The sequence below is a fragment of the Crocodylus porosus genome, unplaced genomic scaffold, assembly GCF_001723895.1.
Source record: "Crocodylus porosus isolate Cpor-Errol unplaced genomic scaffold, CroPor_comp1, whole genome shotgun sequence".
Classification (NCBI taxonomy): Eukaryota; Metazoa; Chordata; order Crocodylia; family Crocodylidae; genus Crocodylus; species Crocodylus porosus.
The window spans coordinates 64,579,367-64,597,751 of NW_017728950.1; the positions used below are offsets into that span (position 1 = coordinate 64,579,367).

An 18,385-nucleotide genomic window follows, 5' to 3' on the forward strand; every position below is an offset into this window, starting at 1 on the left:
CCCAGCTGACTTCCTGCCCTTTGGGCAGGGGGCTGGACTCGATGATCTCCTGAGGTTCCTTCCAGCCCTGATGTCTATGAAATCTATGAGGCTACTGCACATTAAAGCACACATATAGAAGTGTCCAGTGTCTGCTTATCATACTTCTATTGTAAATCAGTTTTTTGTAGGGACATGTGTAGTTAATTTTTAATTTGTTGATGTTTACAGTAAATAAGCACTCACTATTGTATATTTTTTCCTTACAGAGTCACATCAGTGAGACAGAAGGAGAAATGAAACTTGTGGAGGAAATGTTTCCCACCTATAAAAATTACACTGATTTATATGACAGAAACAAGCTACTTACAAGCAAGGTAGTGTTAAGGAACCCTCCATAGCTTAAGTTATGAGATTTTTCAATACAGAAAAAATTATGGTGACTTGTATTTGCCACCTACCTGCTTGAAAAAGAAATCTATTGTTGTACAGTCAAGAAGATGCAGTAATATCTGAGAGATGATGGAAACATGACTTGCTATAATGCAATTATGATCATGGAAAATAAAAGCATTGGAACTCATGATATACTGGAACTCTGCTCAGCGCTCCAATTTGACAAGAGAGGAAGGATAAAGGCTGGGTCTGGCTTTTAACAGCCTAGTTGAAAACTGGGAGTAGCAACGGGACAAGAGCAAACTATGTAAAATCAATTAGGCAGCACTGAAGCACAGGGAAGTTTCCAGGCACCCAGTATTCAGCTTTCCTGCCCCTTTGCACTGCTTGAGAGTTTGACCTAGTGACTGGTGTATGATTAAATTAATTTTAAAATGTTGTAGGTGGTGCAGACAGATTTTTTATTTTTGGCCAAGTAGCAGACGTGGTATTTCATGATGCATGCATGTCAATATAAAAAGTATTAAAAAAAGAGTGGTAATATAAAAACCCTAGGTTTTCACACATGTGAGCTATGCAGTGTTCCTTAAAATATACTTTAGGGCAGCTGTATCAGTTGTGGCATATCAGTGAATGCAGTTGTACTATTTATTTGCAATATCAGATTTTTATTAACAGAAACATTTTAGGGAGGAATATACATTATACGCATTACTTAATTTTAAAATCAGTTTGAAAATATTAGGGAGAAATTTTTTTCAAAGGCATAAAGGGCAATTAGAGAGCGAATGGGACTGAACCTCCATTTAAAAATCTTCCACAGATTTAAAAAATGCATCTTTTTGGCAGATGAATATAAGTATGTTTATATATGATGTTCTAAAACAGCAATATGAGTATTATACTCTAGTATACCCAAAATGATGCCAAACACTTTTTCAAAAATACCCCAGTTATCTGGGGAAAGGAAGAGGTACTTATCTTTTGATATATCCAGCTGCTTATCTAAGACTAATAGGTTTATATCCACCTAAACAACATGATCCTATGCCTGCTGGGCTTTGTATGTATTGTATGCTGAGACATTATATAACCCAAATGACTGAAAAAAGAAACAACGTTCTTACTATTAATTTCCACAGCAGTGGCATTCACCCCCAGGCTCCAGAACTGCCCAGCTAGCATGCTCAGAGCTCATGGTACACATGAGCTTCTAGCTGGAGCTGTATTGACATGCCAGTGATCTCAAAATACTTAAGGCATGTATCACATACAATCAAAGACCATGCCACTACACCTCCCTGGATCTGCCCCACGTAAAGGACAAGTTTCTCTTGGAAAGCAGCACAGAATATATATGGGGCTGAATCTTACAAACATGTCTCTTCCTGCATCTGATATACCCCTGTCTTGCAGGGTGGGGGGGATTGGGGGCTTGGCCTGGCTTCAGCGGAGCTGGGGGAGGGAGTTTGGCCTGGTTCTGACCTGGCCCCACAGTGACAGGGGATGTGGAAGCGGGGAAATGTAGTGGTATTGCCACTGCTGTTCTGTCACAAAATTTCCTGACTTGTGGGGAGTCCCGTGGGCCAGATGCCATGTTGCCATGGGCTGCATTTGAGTCATGGGCCAGAGGTCAAGTACCCCTAGAATATATTGTTAATCTCCCTGCTCTTTCATCTCTGATGGTGGGAGGGAACTTTTTGGATGATGCAAGTAAAACAACAACTTCTAAAGGCAGCAAAATAAACTCTGTGTTGAAGAAATATTGTGGTATTATTTCCCTAGACAGTGATGGCCCACGGCTGTTATCTCTCAGAAGAAGAGCTGGACATTTTTAATCTTCGAGGAGCTTCAATTGCCCATTGCCCCAACTCCAATTTTTTGTAAGTAGAAAACATTTAACAAAAAGCTGTGGTTCAAACAGAGCTTTCAATCCTACCTGCCACCACTTGGTAATCCTGTTTTGGGGACTTTGCTGTATCAAAATAATGTGAACTATGACAGTAAGATTGCTGTTCACATTTCATTTCTGCCCAATGAAGATTTTAAATGACACAACAGCTCTTAGTGATTTTAGTGAAGCTACTCCAGACTCAGAGGGTTATAAAAAATTCAAAATTGGTCACTAAAGAAATCCAAGTTGATATGATTTCCTTATGAAAGTTTGGAGAAAATGTAGGGTAAAAAGTAGTCAGTGAACTTTTCTCCTCCCTGCTCTAACTTACAGCTTCTTCTTATCAGTTTCTCCTACTGCTCCTTTCTCTTGTGTGATGGAGCACTGTCCCTTGATGAGGTCTTCAGAGAGTTTGTTGTTACTGCTGAAACAATCCTGGGTGATATACTAGGTCTGACCTGTCTCAGGAACACCTGGACTGCTTAACTCATTCCTCACTCTCTTCTCATACTCTTTTTGTACTCTTCTACTTACTGTGGAACCTCCCTTTCCTGGTGACCCATCAGCGTCCAGAACAGGAGACTACTTTTTAACAGATTCATCTTCTTGCCCTCTGGTGATCTAGTACAGTTTAATGGATTTGTGGCATTAAGTTACACCTCCACATTACAAATGAACGTGTTATTTAGACTAGCTCACTTCTGCTTTTGTTTTTGGCCCTTTGTGAGTATACTAAAGATCTAATTTTTGGTTACGAACATGAGACTACAGAGACCTTCTAGTGAGTTTCTTTAATTGATCCTTATCATTTTAAAGATGCATTATTCAGATTTATAAACATACATGGTTTATCTCTACTGGATAAGGCATCACTGGTCACATTTTGGAAAAGACTTTGTATAGTGACACATTGCCATGAAACTGTCTTAGAAGCATACTCTTCTGTTATTGCTCAGGAACATGTACAGACATTCAGGATACCTGTATACATGATGGAGCTCTGCTTCAATGTGTGCTAATTAGCATGTGTTGAAGTAGATTCGATGAATCAAGTCTGCTGCGAGTCTGCTGAAGCATGCTAATTTGTGTGAGCAGCCTCTGCGTCATGTACATTCATCATCCCCATGTTTCAACATGATGGCAGGGGTGCTTTAACTAAAGCTCATCAAATGCAAAGGACCCATCCCCCACCCCGGAGCACATGTATAGATGCCCTCAGTTTCTACTGGGAGAGTTGCTGCTCTCCCACTAGAAACTGCAAATGTACAGATATTCGGGATTTTTTTTCCTTAGAGTAAAAATGGCTACTTGGGAGAAAAAAAACCCTGGGAACATCCTGGATTAATACACTCCCAGGAGAGTTTCTCCTGGAAAAACAAATGTCTGTACACTTTTCCTTCTGAGAAGCTGCAGCACACTTCTTCAGTCACCCAGGGTGCTTTGCTCCTGGTTCTCCTCTCTCTTCCCAGGGAGACAGGGTATTGCTTGGCATGCCCTCTATTGCTTCAGCTGTGCAGAAAGCAGAACACCCTTCACAGTCCCCAAAATGTGCAGTTTCATCAGTCTGGGCCAGCCAGTCAGGGCTGCCCTGTGCACTGCTGCCATCTGTCACCAGACGGATTGAAGGAGCCTGCAGAGCACACCAAGATGTGTACAAAAGGGCCCTGTGGCTGTGCAGCATCAGCACTGTAAACCCTCTGCTCCAAGGGGCTTGGCATTTGAATATCTTTTCTGGGGTCTCTAGGTAAGTGTTTTCTACCAGATCACTGGAACAAGTATACACAGCCGAAGTAAAACCCCAGTGACATCTTGTTTGAGCAAGGACTACAGAAATAAGCCTTTACACTTGTTGTTGTGCATGTGATATAAGACCTGTTTCTTTCCAATTCAGGTTGTGTAGTGGCAATTTAAATGTGCGAAAAGTTCTGAAACACAAAGTGAAACTGGGCTTGGGCACAGGTTAGTAATTTCCTATAGGAGTATTTGTTTTAGAGTTATTTTATCCTGCAAATAAATTGACATATATTTATATTAAAGTTTTAACTTGCAGCCAAGGTAACTCGTGGATCTAGTTTCCCATCGCCTTAGATCTTGAACTGATCAAAACGTTTAAAATGTTGTGAAAATGAATGAAGATAATACACTCCTCTGATCAAAAGTAATAAGCATGTGATCTGGAATTATGATATTCTGTATTATCTGTATCACTTATACAGCTGTTCATACAGCTGTCATATCAATCTTGCTTAGGAATTTTTCAGTAGAAGATAGGGCATAACAGTGATTTTTTTTTCTGTATCACCTGCCATTATCTAACACTGTATTGCAGTTCATACATTTTAAACCTAACACTATATCCAAAAATCTGAGCTTTATGATTTTGATTTATTGTAGATGTTGCTGGTGGATATTCAGCTTCCATGCTAGATGCTATAAGGAAAACAATGATTATGTCTAATGGCCTTAAAATAAATAAAATCAATGAGGAAGGCCTAACAATTAAAGAAGTTTTCCAACTAGCAACTCTTGGAGGAAGCCAAGGTAAGGAGACATTTTATTCCCTGTAGATTATGTATATTATGTTCTGATTACAGCTATTTTACAGTGTTTTTTGTTGTCCTCAAAATGTAGCCATATCAACCCACTCCAGAATATCTGGGACCAAGATAAAGTTCTTTAACAAAATCTTATTTTTACTTTGGGAGCTCCTTCAGGCTCTATAATTTTTTAATAGTTTTTTTCTGGGAAGAAAAAAGGCAGAGAAAAGTAAGATTTTCTGTAGTGGTATAAACCCAACACTAGAGGGTGGTTCATAAAGATACCAGATATGATACCTGAAAAACATTCATAATGACATTGCCAGTTTGGATAATTAAGTCTCATTGCATTTTCAAGACTTCACATTTTCTCTAAAGAAATCCTAACTTCTCTGTTATGGAGAGATGACGGATTCCTGTATGTTGCAACTGCAAGATAATTCAGCAGCCACTACTTCAAAAAGCATGATGCAACTATTATAAATTATATTTCATATCCACTTCATATGTGTTTTATTCCTTCCTTTCTGAGCCACTGTGAGACTGCCTATTATTTTATTAAAACACGACATATTGCAAATCACCTCTGAGCCAGAAATAAGTGTGAATAAAATCTAAACAACATACACAATATCATTGTTTAAAGTTCAGCAGCACTGTCAGACTATAGCAGTTATAGCCAATAAGTTTAGTAATCTGGTTCACTAAGATAGTTTGTCACGGTTGATATACTTGATTACTGCCTTTAAAAAGAAAAAAAAAATCAAGCATAATGTTACAATAGAACTTGCACTGTTTAGTAGAAAGCAAATCTAAGCATGGGTACAGATGTCATTGTTTAATTGGCAGCAGATATAGCAGAAGAGGTAGTCAGATATTTTTTTTGGTTAGAAAATACCAGTTAATGTAAAGCCAGTTGATAAATAGATTGTGCTTGGTTCTATAAAAAGGTTCAGCCCCTGCACTGAAGCACCTTCATGCTCCAGCCATTCCCAATAGTATCTACATGTGTAGCACTGTACTAAAAATGCTGGTGTAGGATAGTACCTGTGTTTACAAGTATTATCCTATGACAAAGTTTATTAGTTTACCACAGCTTAATAATATAGACATTGAGACATTTGCTGCAGAGGTAATTAGCTCCATAGTAAAAGTCTCATGTAGACATGCCTACTGGATGGCTAGTGGTTAAGGTACTCATTTGAGATGTTACAGACCAAGGCTGACACTGATACAGGAGACGTGGTGGTCCTTTAATTAGAGCAGCTCTCAGACCTGCTCTAATTAAAGTGCTGACTGGCCCCCTCCCTGGAGCATGTGTAGAAGTGCCCCTGAAGCCCAGTTCTAGCCCTCAAGTTTTTGTAACCTAAAAACTTGGGTTTTTAGGTTACAAAACTATGGTGGGCAGTAGCATAAAAAAGGGAGGGTGGCAAGTGGGCACTAGCCCCAGGTGCTGATGTCACTGGGGCGCAAAAATAGCAGCCACTACCACCGCTTTCTTGATCACTGCCAGCAGAATTGTTCAGTTATGCTGCTGATGGTAGGTTTGCTTTACAAATCCATTTAAAAATGATTGTAGATGTATTGAATCAACTTTCTTTTTTTCTAAAATTGTAAGTTACTATTAAACGCTAAATTATATTATTGTTTTGTTCAACCACCCACCTTAGACCAATGTGACTTGGGAAAGTCTGGATTGGAAGATTTCTTCTTGATATTTACTATTTTGCAATGTGATTTGACTGCTAAGACTTCTGATCCTTTAACACCCCCTTATGTTTAACTCAGAAATTGCAATAGGCACAGGAGAAAAATCACAACAGACCCTTTCAGGTGAAGTTGGTATTTAATTGCATCCAAGACCAATTTGACAAAGCTATTATTTCACCATTCTTATTTTTTTTAAAACTTTGCTGCAATCCCATGAAATTTCTATACCAGCCAAATTTCTATAGCAACCATAATTTCAATTGTCAGCCTTGAACCTTACAAACTAGAGAAGAGATTCTGTGCTGATATTTTGCTCTGGGCAATACCAGTGCAATTCCTAGTGAAGCTTATTTTATCTTACAGATAAATCAAACAAGTTTAATTATTTTTAAAAGAGAATAGAATGGCACACACTTAATTTTAGAGATGCTCAACACCTGCAAATACTACTGACTTCAGCAGTGGTTGTTTGGCATCTCTAAAAACCAGACCCAGAGGTTATAATTTAATAGTACTGTGAGATGTGAGATGCAAAATAATAAAAGGGAAAAAAGTAGATCCCACTACCCAATAAAACAAGCCTTAGGGCTGTGTTTTTGGCCTCCCTGCTTTCCTGTCCCACCATAAGGAACTATTCTGTAGACATCCTACAGATGAAAACTCGAGACTTGTTTGCAGTAGGGCTTCATACTAACTTCTTCATGTGGGACTTTCCTGTAAAATGAACTAACAGGATGCTTCATCAGCTGAAGACCATAGTATCATAGGAAACTAGGGCTGTAAGGGTCATCTACTCCAGTTTCCATATGAACCAGTAAAATAAAAACTGGCCCTATGCTTGGTAACTACACAGCAGAATTTTGGGCTATGTCTGAGCTGTTAGGAAACTCCAAAATCTGAAGCCTGGTTCTAGTCCTCAGTTATATCCTGGCCTAGTTGATACTGAATTTGGGATCAACAATACTTTCATCCAAAGATCCCAAAGCATTCAGCGATCATGTCCAGTGTAATTAGAAACTACATATATACCCACAATTTCAAGAGCTGACCACTTAGGTGACTTAATAAAGCAACATTACATGAAAACAAATCCAATGCTCATTGAAATCAATCGGAGTCTGTCCTTTGATTTCCCTACACCAGACGTCCGCAATCTTTGGCCCATGGGCCAAATGTGTCCTGTGGGGCTCCCAATGGATTGGAAAATTTGACAGCAGGGGAGTGATGGCAGTAAATATGGCCACCCTCCCCCACTGCTGAATTTCTAAACCCCAAGTCCCATGCAGCAAGTTAGGGCTAGGTCACACCCCCACCCCTGCCCTGTGGCTGGATGAGGCTGGGACATGTTCCTCCCCTGGGCTGGATGGGACAAGGCCATGCTTCCTTCCCTCCACAGGGCCTGGCTGAGGCTGCCTTAAGCCCTGCCTCCCCCTTCAAAGGGCCAGGTCAAGCCCTCTACCTTCCTTGGGGCTGGGCCACTCTCCCTCCCTCCCCTCCGTGGGGCCAGGTTGGAGCTGGGATGCTCCCTGCCCCCATCCTCATGGCTGAGTGGGACCCTGACATAACTTCCCCATGTGGTTCGGGACCATCAGCCACATCCAGTCCACAGACAGCCTGGCCACTGCCCATCCAGCCCACTGGTTAAGCACCACTGCCCTAGACAAATCAGACCCTCACTGAATTATGGTTTATTTAGTTCACCTCTGGATTCATATTTGCATAAATCTGCCCTAGAGTTGTCTAGTTAGGGTGGCTTAGACACCAAATCCTCCAAATGAATCAACATGGGCAAAACCTTAAAGCCAATGGAGCTCTGTGGAGTCACTGCACACTGTTGGATTGAAGTCATAACGTTCTAAGCTTCAGGGTTCAATGAGCTGAATTACTTGCACCACAGAGTCAGATCCTGGCTGCATCCATTTAGCCCTTTACCCTTAAAAATAAAAGAGGATTTCTTGAAAATATTCAGCACCCTCAGCTCCTCTTTAATGATACTCAAGACAATCAGGTGAAAGCTTTTCAGATGAGGCTTTGAAAAATAATGGGGATTAAAATAACTTGGAGTTAGGGGTTGTGTATGTATAGAAAATTAGAGATTCCTTGATTAACTGGTTATGTTTCACAGCCCTAGGACTAGATAATTTGATCGGAAACTTTGAGGTCGGAAAAGAATTTGACGCGCTGCTGGTCAACTCCAAGGCGTCAGACAGCCCCTTTGATTTGTTTGCTGCTGATACTTTTGAGGTAATCAACCCAATAACTTAGTGGAGTGACCCAGAAAGTTAGTGCTACATATTTATGAAGTGGCCAGGTGTACTACAGCCTTCAGAGCCTGAAGTGGCACCAGTCCATTGGGAGTATTTCTATAGCAAGCAGATGTCCTGTACCCTACAATTCATCAGACTCATTGCTCAGGCTAAATACAGATGCTCGGGGAGGTTAGATCATGTTAAAATCTAACTTAGTTCACCAAGATTCAGACCTTATATTTATATCCCTAGTTAGGTAGATATAAGTGTAAACTGTACAGAAGTTCAGGAAGGTTAGATTAGTCTAAAACCAGCTGACTGGATCTAAGTTAACTGTACCTCGGTGGTAGTCTAACTTAGATTGGGCCTAGTGAGACTGTTCTAACTGAACTTCTGTACAGTTCCCAGTGTGGCCCCATGGATGGAAAAGCCCAACTGCTGGCCCCAGCCCTACAGTCATGCTTTTGCTAGTGCTTCCCCCCACCCCAGCACCAAGTGGTTTCCAACCCCCTGACCCCCTCCCCCTATACACACACTTCTAAATGGACAATCCTGCAGTTGATCAGCTAGCACCCACCTTTCCCTGAGCCTGTCAAACCCTGCAAGACCTCAAGCTGTTCCTGGTGCCAGTTTTACTGGTGTTTACCAGTGGTTGGAGCTGATAAAAATAAGTCAGGGTAGGGGGAGGGGCAGGTGGGATTGCAGGAGTGGGGTTGGTTTGCTGGGGGCGGTTGTTCATTTGAGGGTGGGGGGATGGCAGGCTACAAATAGGTCTGGAGGGGGGAGGGAGATCCCTCATCCTGCCAATCCCCCCACCCTTGCAGTTCCACCAATCCCCCCACCCCAACTTATTTCAGTTAGGCTTCTGGAACTTGTGAACACTGATAAAAGGGCCCTGGGAGCAGTTTGGGGGATTAGGGGCAGTTCAGCAGTACTGAGGAGGGTCTTGGGGGGGGCATTGGTAGGATCAGAGAGCCATTACAATCTCACTGACCCCCCCCAATTTCCCTAGCCCTCCCCCGCAGATCTTGCTTGCCTCCCTGATCCTGCCAAACTCTTTGGGACCCAACCAAGCCCCCTGTGGAACCCAATCCTCCAAGCTCCCCACTAGTCTCCCCCAATCTCCCCAAGCAGCCCTGCAGCCCTCCCACAGACATTGCTTGGCCCCTCAAGCCCCCACCTCCTAGCCCCGCCTCATCGTGACTTACTTTAGATTGAGAAGCCATTTTTAATCCAGTCTAACCACTGACCCTAAATGTCTTTAAGTAACCTTAGTATCTATATTGTAGCTAACAGCTGTGATGATATTAGTTTACCCCAGTAACCCCTGAGAACTAGTGGCCCATGATGGTATATCTACACTGGAAAAATACTGTTGTGTTCTTAGGTTGGCTTTGGTTGGCAAGCTCAGCTCCAGAATGGGAAAGAAATCACTGAGGACAAGGCAACTTCTAAGATACAATCTCTTTAAAAAAAAATAAATTTTCAAATATAAAAGTTTAACTTTATACTCAAGAATAAAATAAATATTAATATAGTGTGATTTGTTTTTAAAAACTACTTTAAATCTTGGATTGTTATGAGGGTAGAATGTGATTTTTGAAATTTGGTTTCCCCGCTTTATTTTCAGGATAGCTTCCAGAAGTTCCTGTATCTAGGTATGTACCAGTTCTTATTATATGGAAAATTCTCCTTTCATCTCATACTGAGTTAGTTAATTTTAGAACATAATAAAAATATGGATCACTTTCCCTTTGTAAAATCATAAGGTCCATTTACATGTTCATTAATGTACTATAGTTTCTGTGCATTAATTTTAGTACTTGTATAATCAAGTACTAAATCACTGTGCAAAACTGCCATTACTGCACAGTAGTCCCAGTGGACATCTTTTTAGTGATGCTACTGCACAGTAGCCAAATAATACTGTGCAGAAGCGTATTAGCACTGTTATGCACTACTGGGCATTGTTATTAGGCTACTGAGCAGTTAGCGTCTCATGTAGACGCGCTTACAATGATTTACATAATTATGAATTAAGTGCATTTTTTCCTTTTGCTATATAATTTAAAAGAATTACACGGTTTACTGTGATCAGTTTACAGTGCTCAGCTGGTTAATCTATTCGACTACTAGCTGTGTAAGCCCAGTTGCCTTTATCTATGGACACTGCTACATGTTCAAATTAAAGCTGGATAGAAACCAGCTATAAAGATGTTACATATTTTCAAGCAGTACCTTTATAGTGTGTTAGCTCTTTTTATAGCTGGATGGACATTTTTATAATCTGATAATTACTTTGCACATGTGGCTGGGCTAAATTTATTGTGCAATTAACGAGTTGATTTTGTAATATATGTAACATGTGGCAGGGACCTATACTGCATGATGTTTAACAATGAGCTAATATCAATATATTTTCACATACAAATGATTTTTCCAGTTCTACACAAAACTAAACCCTGGCAGTGCTCTTCCATGAATGGTAACTATTGTGCCCCTGTTTTCCATAAAAAGGCAGGAAACCACTGTCTATGAAAATATTATACACCCTTTGCATGGAACTAGGTGTACTTTCCTACATACATGGTACATCCACTTGGCACAATGTAGCATTGTGTAGAGATTGAAGTGGGTTAACTAGTTCTAAATACTATATCTTGATGACCAGAAACAGTCTGCCCATACTAGAATATAGCTGTGCTCAGGATACACTGGTAGCGTTTAAAGCTAGGTTGGTTATCTCTAATGGCATTGTGCCATATAGACATTTAATGAAATGCATAATAGAAGCAGATTAATTAATCATTGTAAAAGCTGTATGTAGAGCTGCCTTTATTCTTACAAGAAAACCCTGATTGGTTTTATCCTCTTGAGGCTTAAGGTACTAGTACTCAACTAAAGAGCAAAGTTTGGTTGGCAATTCCTCCCTAAAGGAGGACCACATCATAGTTATTTCATTGTGCAGAAAGGCTATGCACTGCAGTCTTTCCAATTATCATTCCCACAAAGGGTGTGTATAGTACCATTCACAAGGGGCGCATCTACGTGAGAAGCTGACTGTGCAGTAGCTGGAAAATACTGTGTAGTAGTGTGTCACAACATGGACAGTGCCATCTTATTAAGCTATGGCACAGTAGTGTCACCTAAAAGACATTCACTTACTAATACAAGTACTAACTGCATAAAATGTATAGATCAATATAAAAACTTCTTCTGAATGTATTGTTTCAGGTGATGATCGGAATATTTCTGAAGTATATGTGGCTGGCAAGCAAGTGGTTCCTTTTTCGAGTTCAGTATAATTTCGTTTCCCTTCTGCAAAACTGTCTGCTGACCATTTTACATCTGAATCTGAAAGGATTGGTTAAACACAGTGCCTCATTGTCAAGAATGACACCTAACATTTTTGTTTAATGTTGTTACTGTGTAGAATATTATAAATATCATTAGCTCTATCAAGATTAAAGTTACCAAAATTATCATATTTTTAAGAAAAACATTGCATTTGAATCCAACTCCATAAATCACGTCTTGGGGGTGGGGAGGCTAGAAAAACAGGGTAACTATTATTCATTATTTCATAAGCATCAGGCAGTCATCAAGAAAATGTAGGAAGAGTTAATAGCAATGATGAGACTCAACTTATCTTTGAGGAATCTTAAGCAAAACACCCCCAAAAAACTGTAAATCCATTTTTAAAAAGATGAATGTCACAGAAGAGTGCAGGTTCCTCATTATTGTGATTAGATGTGGGGATCCCAATAACATTTTTATATTTATACATTTGGAATATATTTTAAAGTTCTGGGGTGCTCCAAAATTTTTAAATATTTTCCCTGTAGTTTAGATATTATTTTTTCCAATAGAAATGTAGCAAGAAACATGCATTTATAAATAAGTGGAAGCCTGAGCTAAGAAAAGAGAAAACATTAGTGTTGATAGTAAGCTGGCCCTGCTTCTAGGACTGGCAGAAGCATCGAACAAAAAATATGCAGCTCTTCACAGAGTTTGTAGACTGCCAGAAGCAAATGCAACTTAAACCTCAAATGTTTCTAGTTATATTCTGATTGGCTGAATTCTCCTCTCATGGTGGTTCTCAGCCGTTTTTGGGCTCAAGAAACCCCTCCATAACTTGTGAATTGAGTGACACCCACATTCAGAAACTAATTTATGTATTACAGTGTTTGCCTGCTTACAGAGGGGAGGGAGGTGGCAGTGGAGGATCAGCCAGGCAGGGGCAAGCTTGAGCCTGTGCTGCTTATCTCTTCACTCCTTGCTTATGTCCTCACTCCTCATGGTACCCTTCAAAACATCTGGTGGCATCCCAGGGTGCTACAGCTCATCAGTTGAGAATCACCGAGCTAAATTAACTTCAGTAGCGTTCTGTCCAAATCCAGTTAGAAACTGCCTCTGATTTTTTCCGGAAAGTCTGTGAGATTAACTTCCTCCTCACCTGCACAACACATTTCCCTACATTTTAGCTGAGCCATTTTGCCTCATGGGATTTGGCTATTAATTTGCCCACTAGCTGGTCTGCTGCCTCCTTTTCATGACTATTTCACAATGTAAAGGAAGCACATTTGAATTTAAATATCCTCAGAGATATTTCTTCCACAATACTGTGTTGAGTAACCTCACTGTTTACTAGCTGAGCATGGCTTTAAGGCCTGACCAAATCCTTTAGAAATCAGTGTAAAGATCCAATTTATTTCAGTGGGCAGTAGTTCGACACCTTAATTCATTGCTGGATGCTGCAGAGACAGTTGACCTCTCTTTATTCGTAGGATGGGGGGCTCTTTGTGTGGGAGACTCTCCTTTAAGCACAGTTTTAAGAGAATCATTGGCCCAAATTGCCAACAAAGGATGTTCAGATTTAAAGGATATTTGTTTCAGCATGCTAAATCAATGAGCCTACTTAATGTTCATCATATTTAGATTCTTGAAACTGATTAGGATTTTCATATTTCTCTCCAGTAAATGTACTTAGAATGGTTTAGAGACCTATTTTTTATCTGCTACAGTCTCCTACACAACCCATTTTCCTGGCCATGATCTCCCCTTGCACTTCAACTTCTTTTCCTGGGTCAGGAAGTGTTTTTCGTTACAACTTCTAACATGCATTTAAATTAGCCTCACTTTTTCCTTCCAAACCAAAGATTTGTGCAGTTTCAGTCTCCTTCATTATTGTTTGGAATTATCTTTAGAGGAATGCAAGGTTTGCAGCTGTGGCTCTCCTGCAGGAATTAGTCTGGGCTGGAGAAAACCTATAAAGTCTCTGAGCACAAAACCATCTTTTTGTTCTGCCTGAGTTGTGGGATAAAAATATGCACTTCTATTTTAGGCTGTAGGCCAAATGAAGCCTAATTTTATCACTTTCCATCCCCTTTGTAGTTTTTAATGCTTTTTAAAATTCAGGTTAGGTATAAAAAAAAAAAGTAACCTTTAGCTGAAATGAGCTCGACATCTCTCAAGTGGCTCGGCTATAAAGAGATTCTGTAGTATAGCTGCTATTTGGGATAATTCCACTTGTAGTCTCAGCTGTGGTAACATGCCAATGGGCTTCCCACAAATTCTGGCACAAAATGAAAATAGTAGCTACCTGCCATTGTCTGTCTGGCAGACATAAAACTGGAAATAGATGGCATTTTTTTTCAATCTACCAAGGAAGATCAGCTTTTGCAGAGGAGTGAAGTTCAGTGACCTCCACAGCACCACACCTTCCCCCAAATCCAGCAGCATCTGTACAAGGATAGGAGCCAAGAAGGGGTTAAGTACCATAGGGTAGAGTTAGGTTATGGAGGGACTTTACAGTAAAGAACAAAGCCCATGTTTGATGTCAAGGTTGAAGAGAAGCCAGTGGAGGGGCTCTTAAAAGGTGCTGATGTGACTTGCATTCATTGTACAAGCCAAGAACCATTTTAGCAGAAATGTCCCAATTAGACTTGAAGGGGAGCTTAACTGCAATACATGAAGGCCATAAAAAAAGGGTCCCAGTTGAGGCCCCTTCCAGGCGGTCCATGGAGCTAGGGCCTCTGCATGGAAGGTTTTGTGACTCCAGGGGATCCCTAAAGATATGCAAAGTCAAGCAGCCAAACTATTGCAAAGCAGATTTGGGGGAAGTCACTGGGGATCCCATTGTAGTAATATACTGTTTAGGGCTGGTATAGACTTCTGTTACTAACCAATCCCCACAGTCACTGAATTGCCTGCAGGAAGGTGAATCAAGTCACAAGCCTTCACAAAAACCAGACTCTACAAGGCATAAAAGGGACACAAGATCCTTGGTTGGTGTACAAATTGTTATATAGCACCATTGACTTTGGCTGAACACCTGACCCAATGAGTTCAGAGGGAAGATAGAACCTGTGGAGGAGCATAGGCCCAACCTGCCAGATACACATCTTAGTTACCATCCCAGACTGTGGACAGAATCTTAGTTCAGTGTCAGCATTTGATTTAGACAATGAGAAAAGGGATGGGTTATAGAAGGCTTGCTCATTGGACACCATGCTTCATGCACACTATATTCAGACTAGCACACTTACCTATTGTAAATTGAATCTATTTGAAATTTTTATATGTTTTATCTTTTTGTGTCATTTCTTAACCTTACATTTTCAGTTATTTATGAAAGTGCTAAATATTGCCTGTGCTTTTTGCAGCATTATTTGAATTATTCATGTGTGGTAAGTGGAGTTCCTCCCCTTAAAATATTGCTTTGGCCTAATGTCTATTTTAGTCTGTGATTTCTGCAGAAAGCAAAGCTTTATAGACCTAGGGAGAGATGCATTTATTTATTGGTATTGAATGTTGTCATGGAATGTTTTCATTCTTCCAGAAAAGAAAAAGTTAAAAGGAGCATGTTAAGAAATTTATACCTGAATATAGGTTTGGGTAGTGTGAGAATAGTGATTTGATAGATGCTGGTATAGATTTGTTTTTGGTATTAAAAATAGAAACAGGGCTTTTAATATAACTGTGCTTCTGAAATGTGAATTATCCAACACCCCAGCATTGTTGTTGCTACACTGACAGTGACTAAGAACACTGGTCCAGTTTATCACTGCACTACACAACATAGAAAAGCAACTTAAGCAAGCAGAGCTGAGTTCTTTTAAAGACTATTACAGTTTTAGAAATCAAATAGGTATCCAGGATAACTTGGATAAGGACATTTAAAATACATACTCTTAAGTGTTCCCATAGTTAATCATTAATACAGGGAAAGGAGTGCCACTTTGAATATTATAATGCACTTATGCAAATCAAAGTGATGGCCTTATCAGGATTATTGTGTGCAGTCACAGCTTCTCAAAAAGGATATTAGGGAACTAGAAGGTGGTTCCTTGTCTCAAGACACAAAGGAAAAGTAAAGGAAATTCAAAACTGACCAAAGGAAATACTTTTTCACACTTTGCGTGATTAAACCAAAATACAGGAAGTCATTGCTATTGGAAGTCACTGAGGTCAAAAAGTCAATAAAATTCCAAACGGGAGCAGGTACTGACATGGATAACACCATCACAAGTTACCAGACCTAAGGATGATTTTTTTTAAATTATTCAGTCTCATGCTTTAGGCCAGTACAGATGAGGCTGAAGTCCAAAGGGCATGCCTGGTTTCATTGCACATGGTTGCTGCTGGGTTCTTACAGCTTCCACTGAAGTATCTGGCACTGTCCATGTCAAAGATAGGACCCTTGATTTGACATATGGCAGTTTCTATATAAACAAGCTATTGTGCCCCTGGCTTCTGTTGTGAGGTGTGAAAATAATGACTGAGGCCAACCAATAATTGCATATAGCTAGTGTAACTATGCTTTTAAAATGTATTATATTTAAAAAAAAATAGACTGTACAGAAAATTCCACTGTCTAAAGAAGACAGAGAGATCTAATAATTTTTATACCCCAAACTTCACAATACTTTAGGAGCCAAAAGTCTCCTAACATTGGTTGTAGGATTTTGTGAACAGACCCTGCTGACTTCCATAATGAAGCTGGAAAGTGAAGCGTGTATGAATCAGTTTAAGAGGAAAAAGGAAAACAAACAACTTTAAGAACCAAAATGTCCAAAGTAAATTGTCTTAGGAATAAAGACTGCTGCTTTCCCTGTCCTTCTTCCTTGAATGAATGAAACACTATTTTGGAGAGGGAATTATTTAATGATTTTGTATTTAAATTGTTTCTCAGAATACCTAGAGTCCAGAGCCTTAACCAGCTCTTTAAATTCCCCTTATATAATGCCAGTGACTTGTGCATAGAAATCAGATATAGATTTACTTCTCCAGTGTTCAGGATTGTTCATGTCTGTGGGCTAGATTGTTCCTGGTTTCTAGGACCTTTCATTTAAATTTGTAACTTATGACTTATTGAAAGAGGAGGAAGATCTGCATAATACATTATTCTAGGTTACTCGGTTTTACATTTCAGCTAAGAGGGCTTGTGTACATTAGAAAATGTCATTGTGTTTAAACAATTGTTTGTTATTACCATGTTTGAATAATGCAGAATTTAAGTACTTAGCGGTCACTAAAAATAAGGACAAAATCACATTCAGTATTGTGTCAGCGAGTAATAATTTCTGTCAAGACCAGAGTTTATTGTAAGTTACTGACATGTTGCTGAACACAACTTGTCCTCGTCTATGCTGATTATAGAGCTGGGGTCAGCATTTTATTGTTGAATGCAAGTGCTCCCAATGGTTTCTAAATACATTAACATTTTCCAATGTAAATAGGCCTTCATCTGAAGGGGCCCACACTCATTGCAACTACATGGTTTCGCCCCCATTGTCAGACAGTGTTTGGCACCTCCCTTGGACTGGGTATGTTGATGGGTTTTATGGTATGGATGCCAGTCCCATAGAATCTGCTTGAGGCACCTTATGGTCAAGCTCATCTGACAGTAAAGTCCCTAGTTAGTGGGAAAGGGTGGCATTAATTGATATACACTTTATTGTACACATCAGAATATCCTATTGTAGGTCACTAATGGTATAACATTTACTAAATGATTAGACTGAAGTTGTGCAAACCACTTGTATAAACTCTTTTAGGTTGCATTAACCAAAGACATTAAAAAAATCTGGGATGCAGCCCTGGATGTTCCTTCAGCCTCTGGAATCAGAAGTAGGCTATCCCATTTCCAGCTACACTTAGTGCTGCTGCTGTAGTAGTAGTAGGCAGTAATAATAGGCATCTGTCTGTCTCATGAGATAACAGAATTGCACTGAGTGAGGCATCAGCTTGCTGAACGTCTGCCTTAGCATATACTGCGGACAGGCTACTTAGTCTGTGTACAATGGGATGCACATTTGGCCATGCTGCTTTCCAGGGAGCTAGCCTATTGCTGCCATCTGAATGGGAAACAGCATAGCTATGTGCATACAACACTGTGGTCAAGCTAGTTAGAGCTACTTCTCAAGACAGCCAATTAGCATAGCCACAGGGAATCTCTATCCCTGGAAATTTTCAAGAGCAGGTTGGACAGGCACTTGGCTGGAATGGTTTAGTCAGGGATGATCCTGCCTTGAGCAGGGGCTGGGACAAGATGACTTTGTGAGGTCCCTTCCAGCCCTCCTTTTCTATGATCCTATGTGCACAAGACAGAGGCAGAG

At 40.1% G+C, this 18,385-nt stretch overlaps 1 protein-coding gene across 1 annotated transcript in view; it reads left to right on the plus strand.

Annotated features, from left to right (window-relative positions):
- The window catches only part of GDA (guanine deaminase), a 72,643-nt gene extending 55,826 nt beyond the window's left edge, over positions 1-16,817 (plus strand). The window contains exons 8-14 of the mRNA XM_019555360.1: positions 249-356; positions 2,161-2,258; positions 4,161-4,228; positions 4,664-4,810; positions 8,642-8,760; positions 10,396-10,423; positions 12,000-16,817. Coding sequence (XP_019410905.1) covers positions 249-356; positions 2,161-2,258; positions 4,161-4,228; positions 4,664-4,810; positions 8,642-8,760; positions 10,396-10,423; positions 12,000-12,070 — 639 coding nt within the window. The 3' untranslated portion in view covers positions 12,071-16,817. The remainder of the gene's footprint in view (positions 1-248; positions 357-2,160; positions 2,259-4,160; positions 4,229-4,663; positions 4,811-8,641; positions 8,761-10,395; positions 10,424-11,999) is intronic.
- The last annotated feature ends 1,568 nt before the right edge of the window (positions 16,818-18,385 follow it).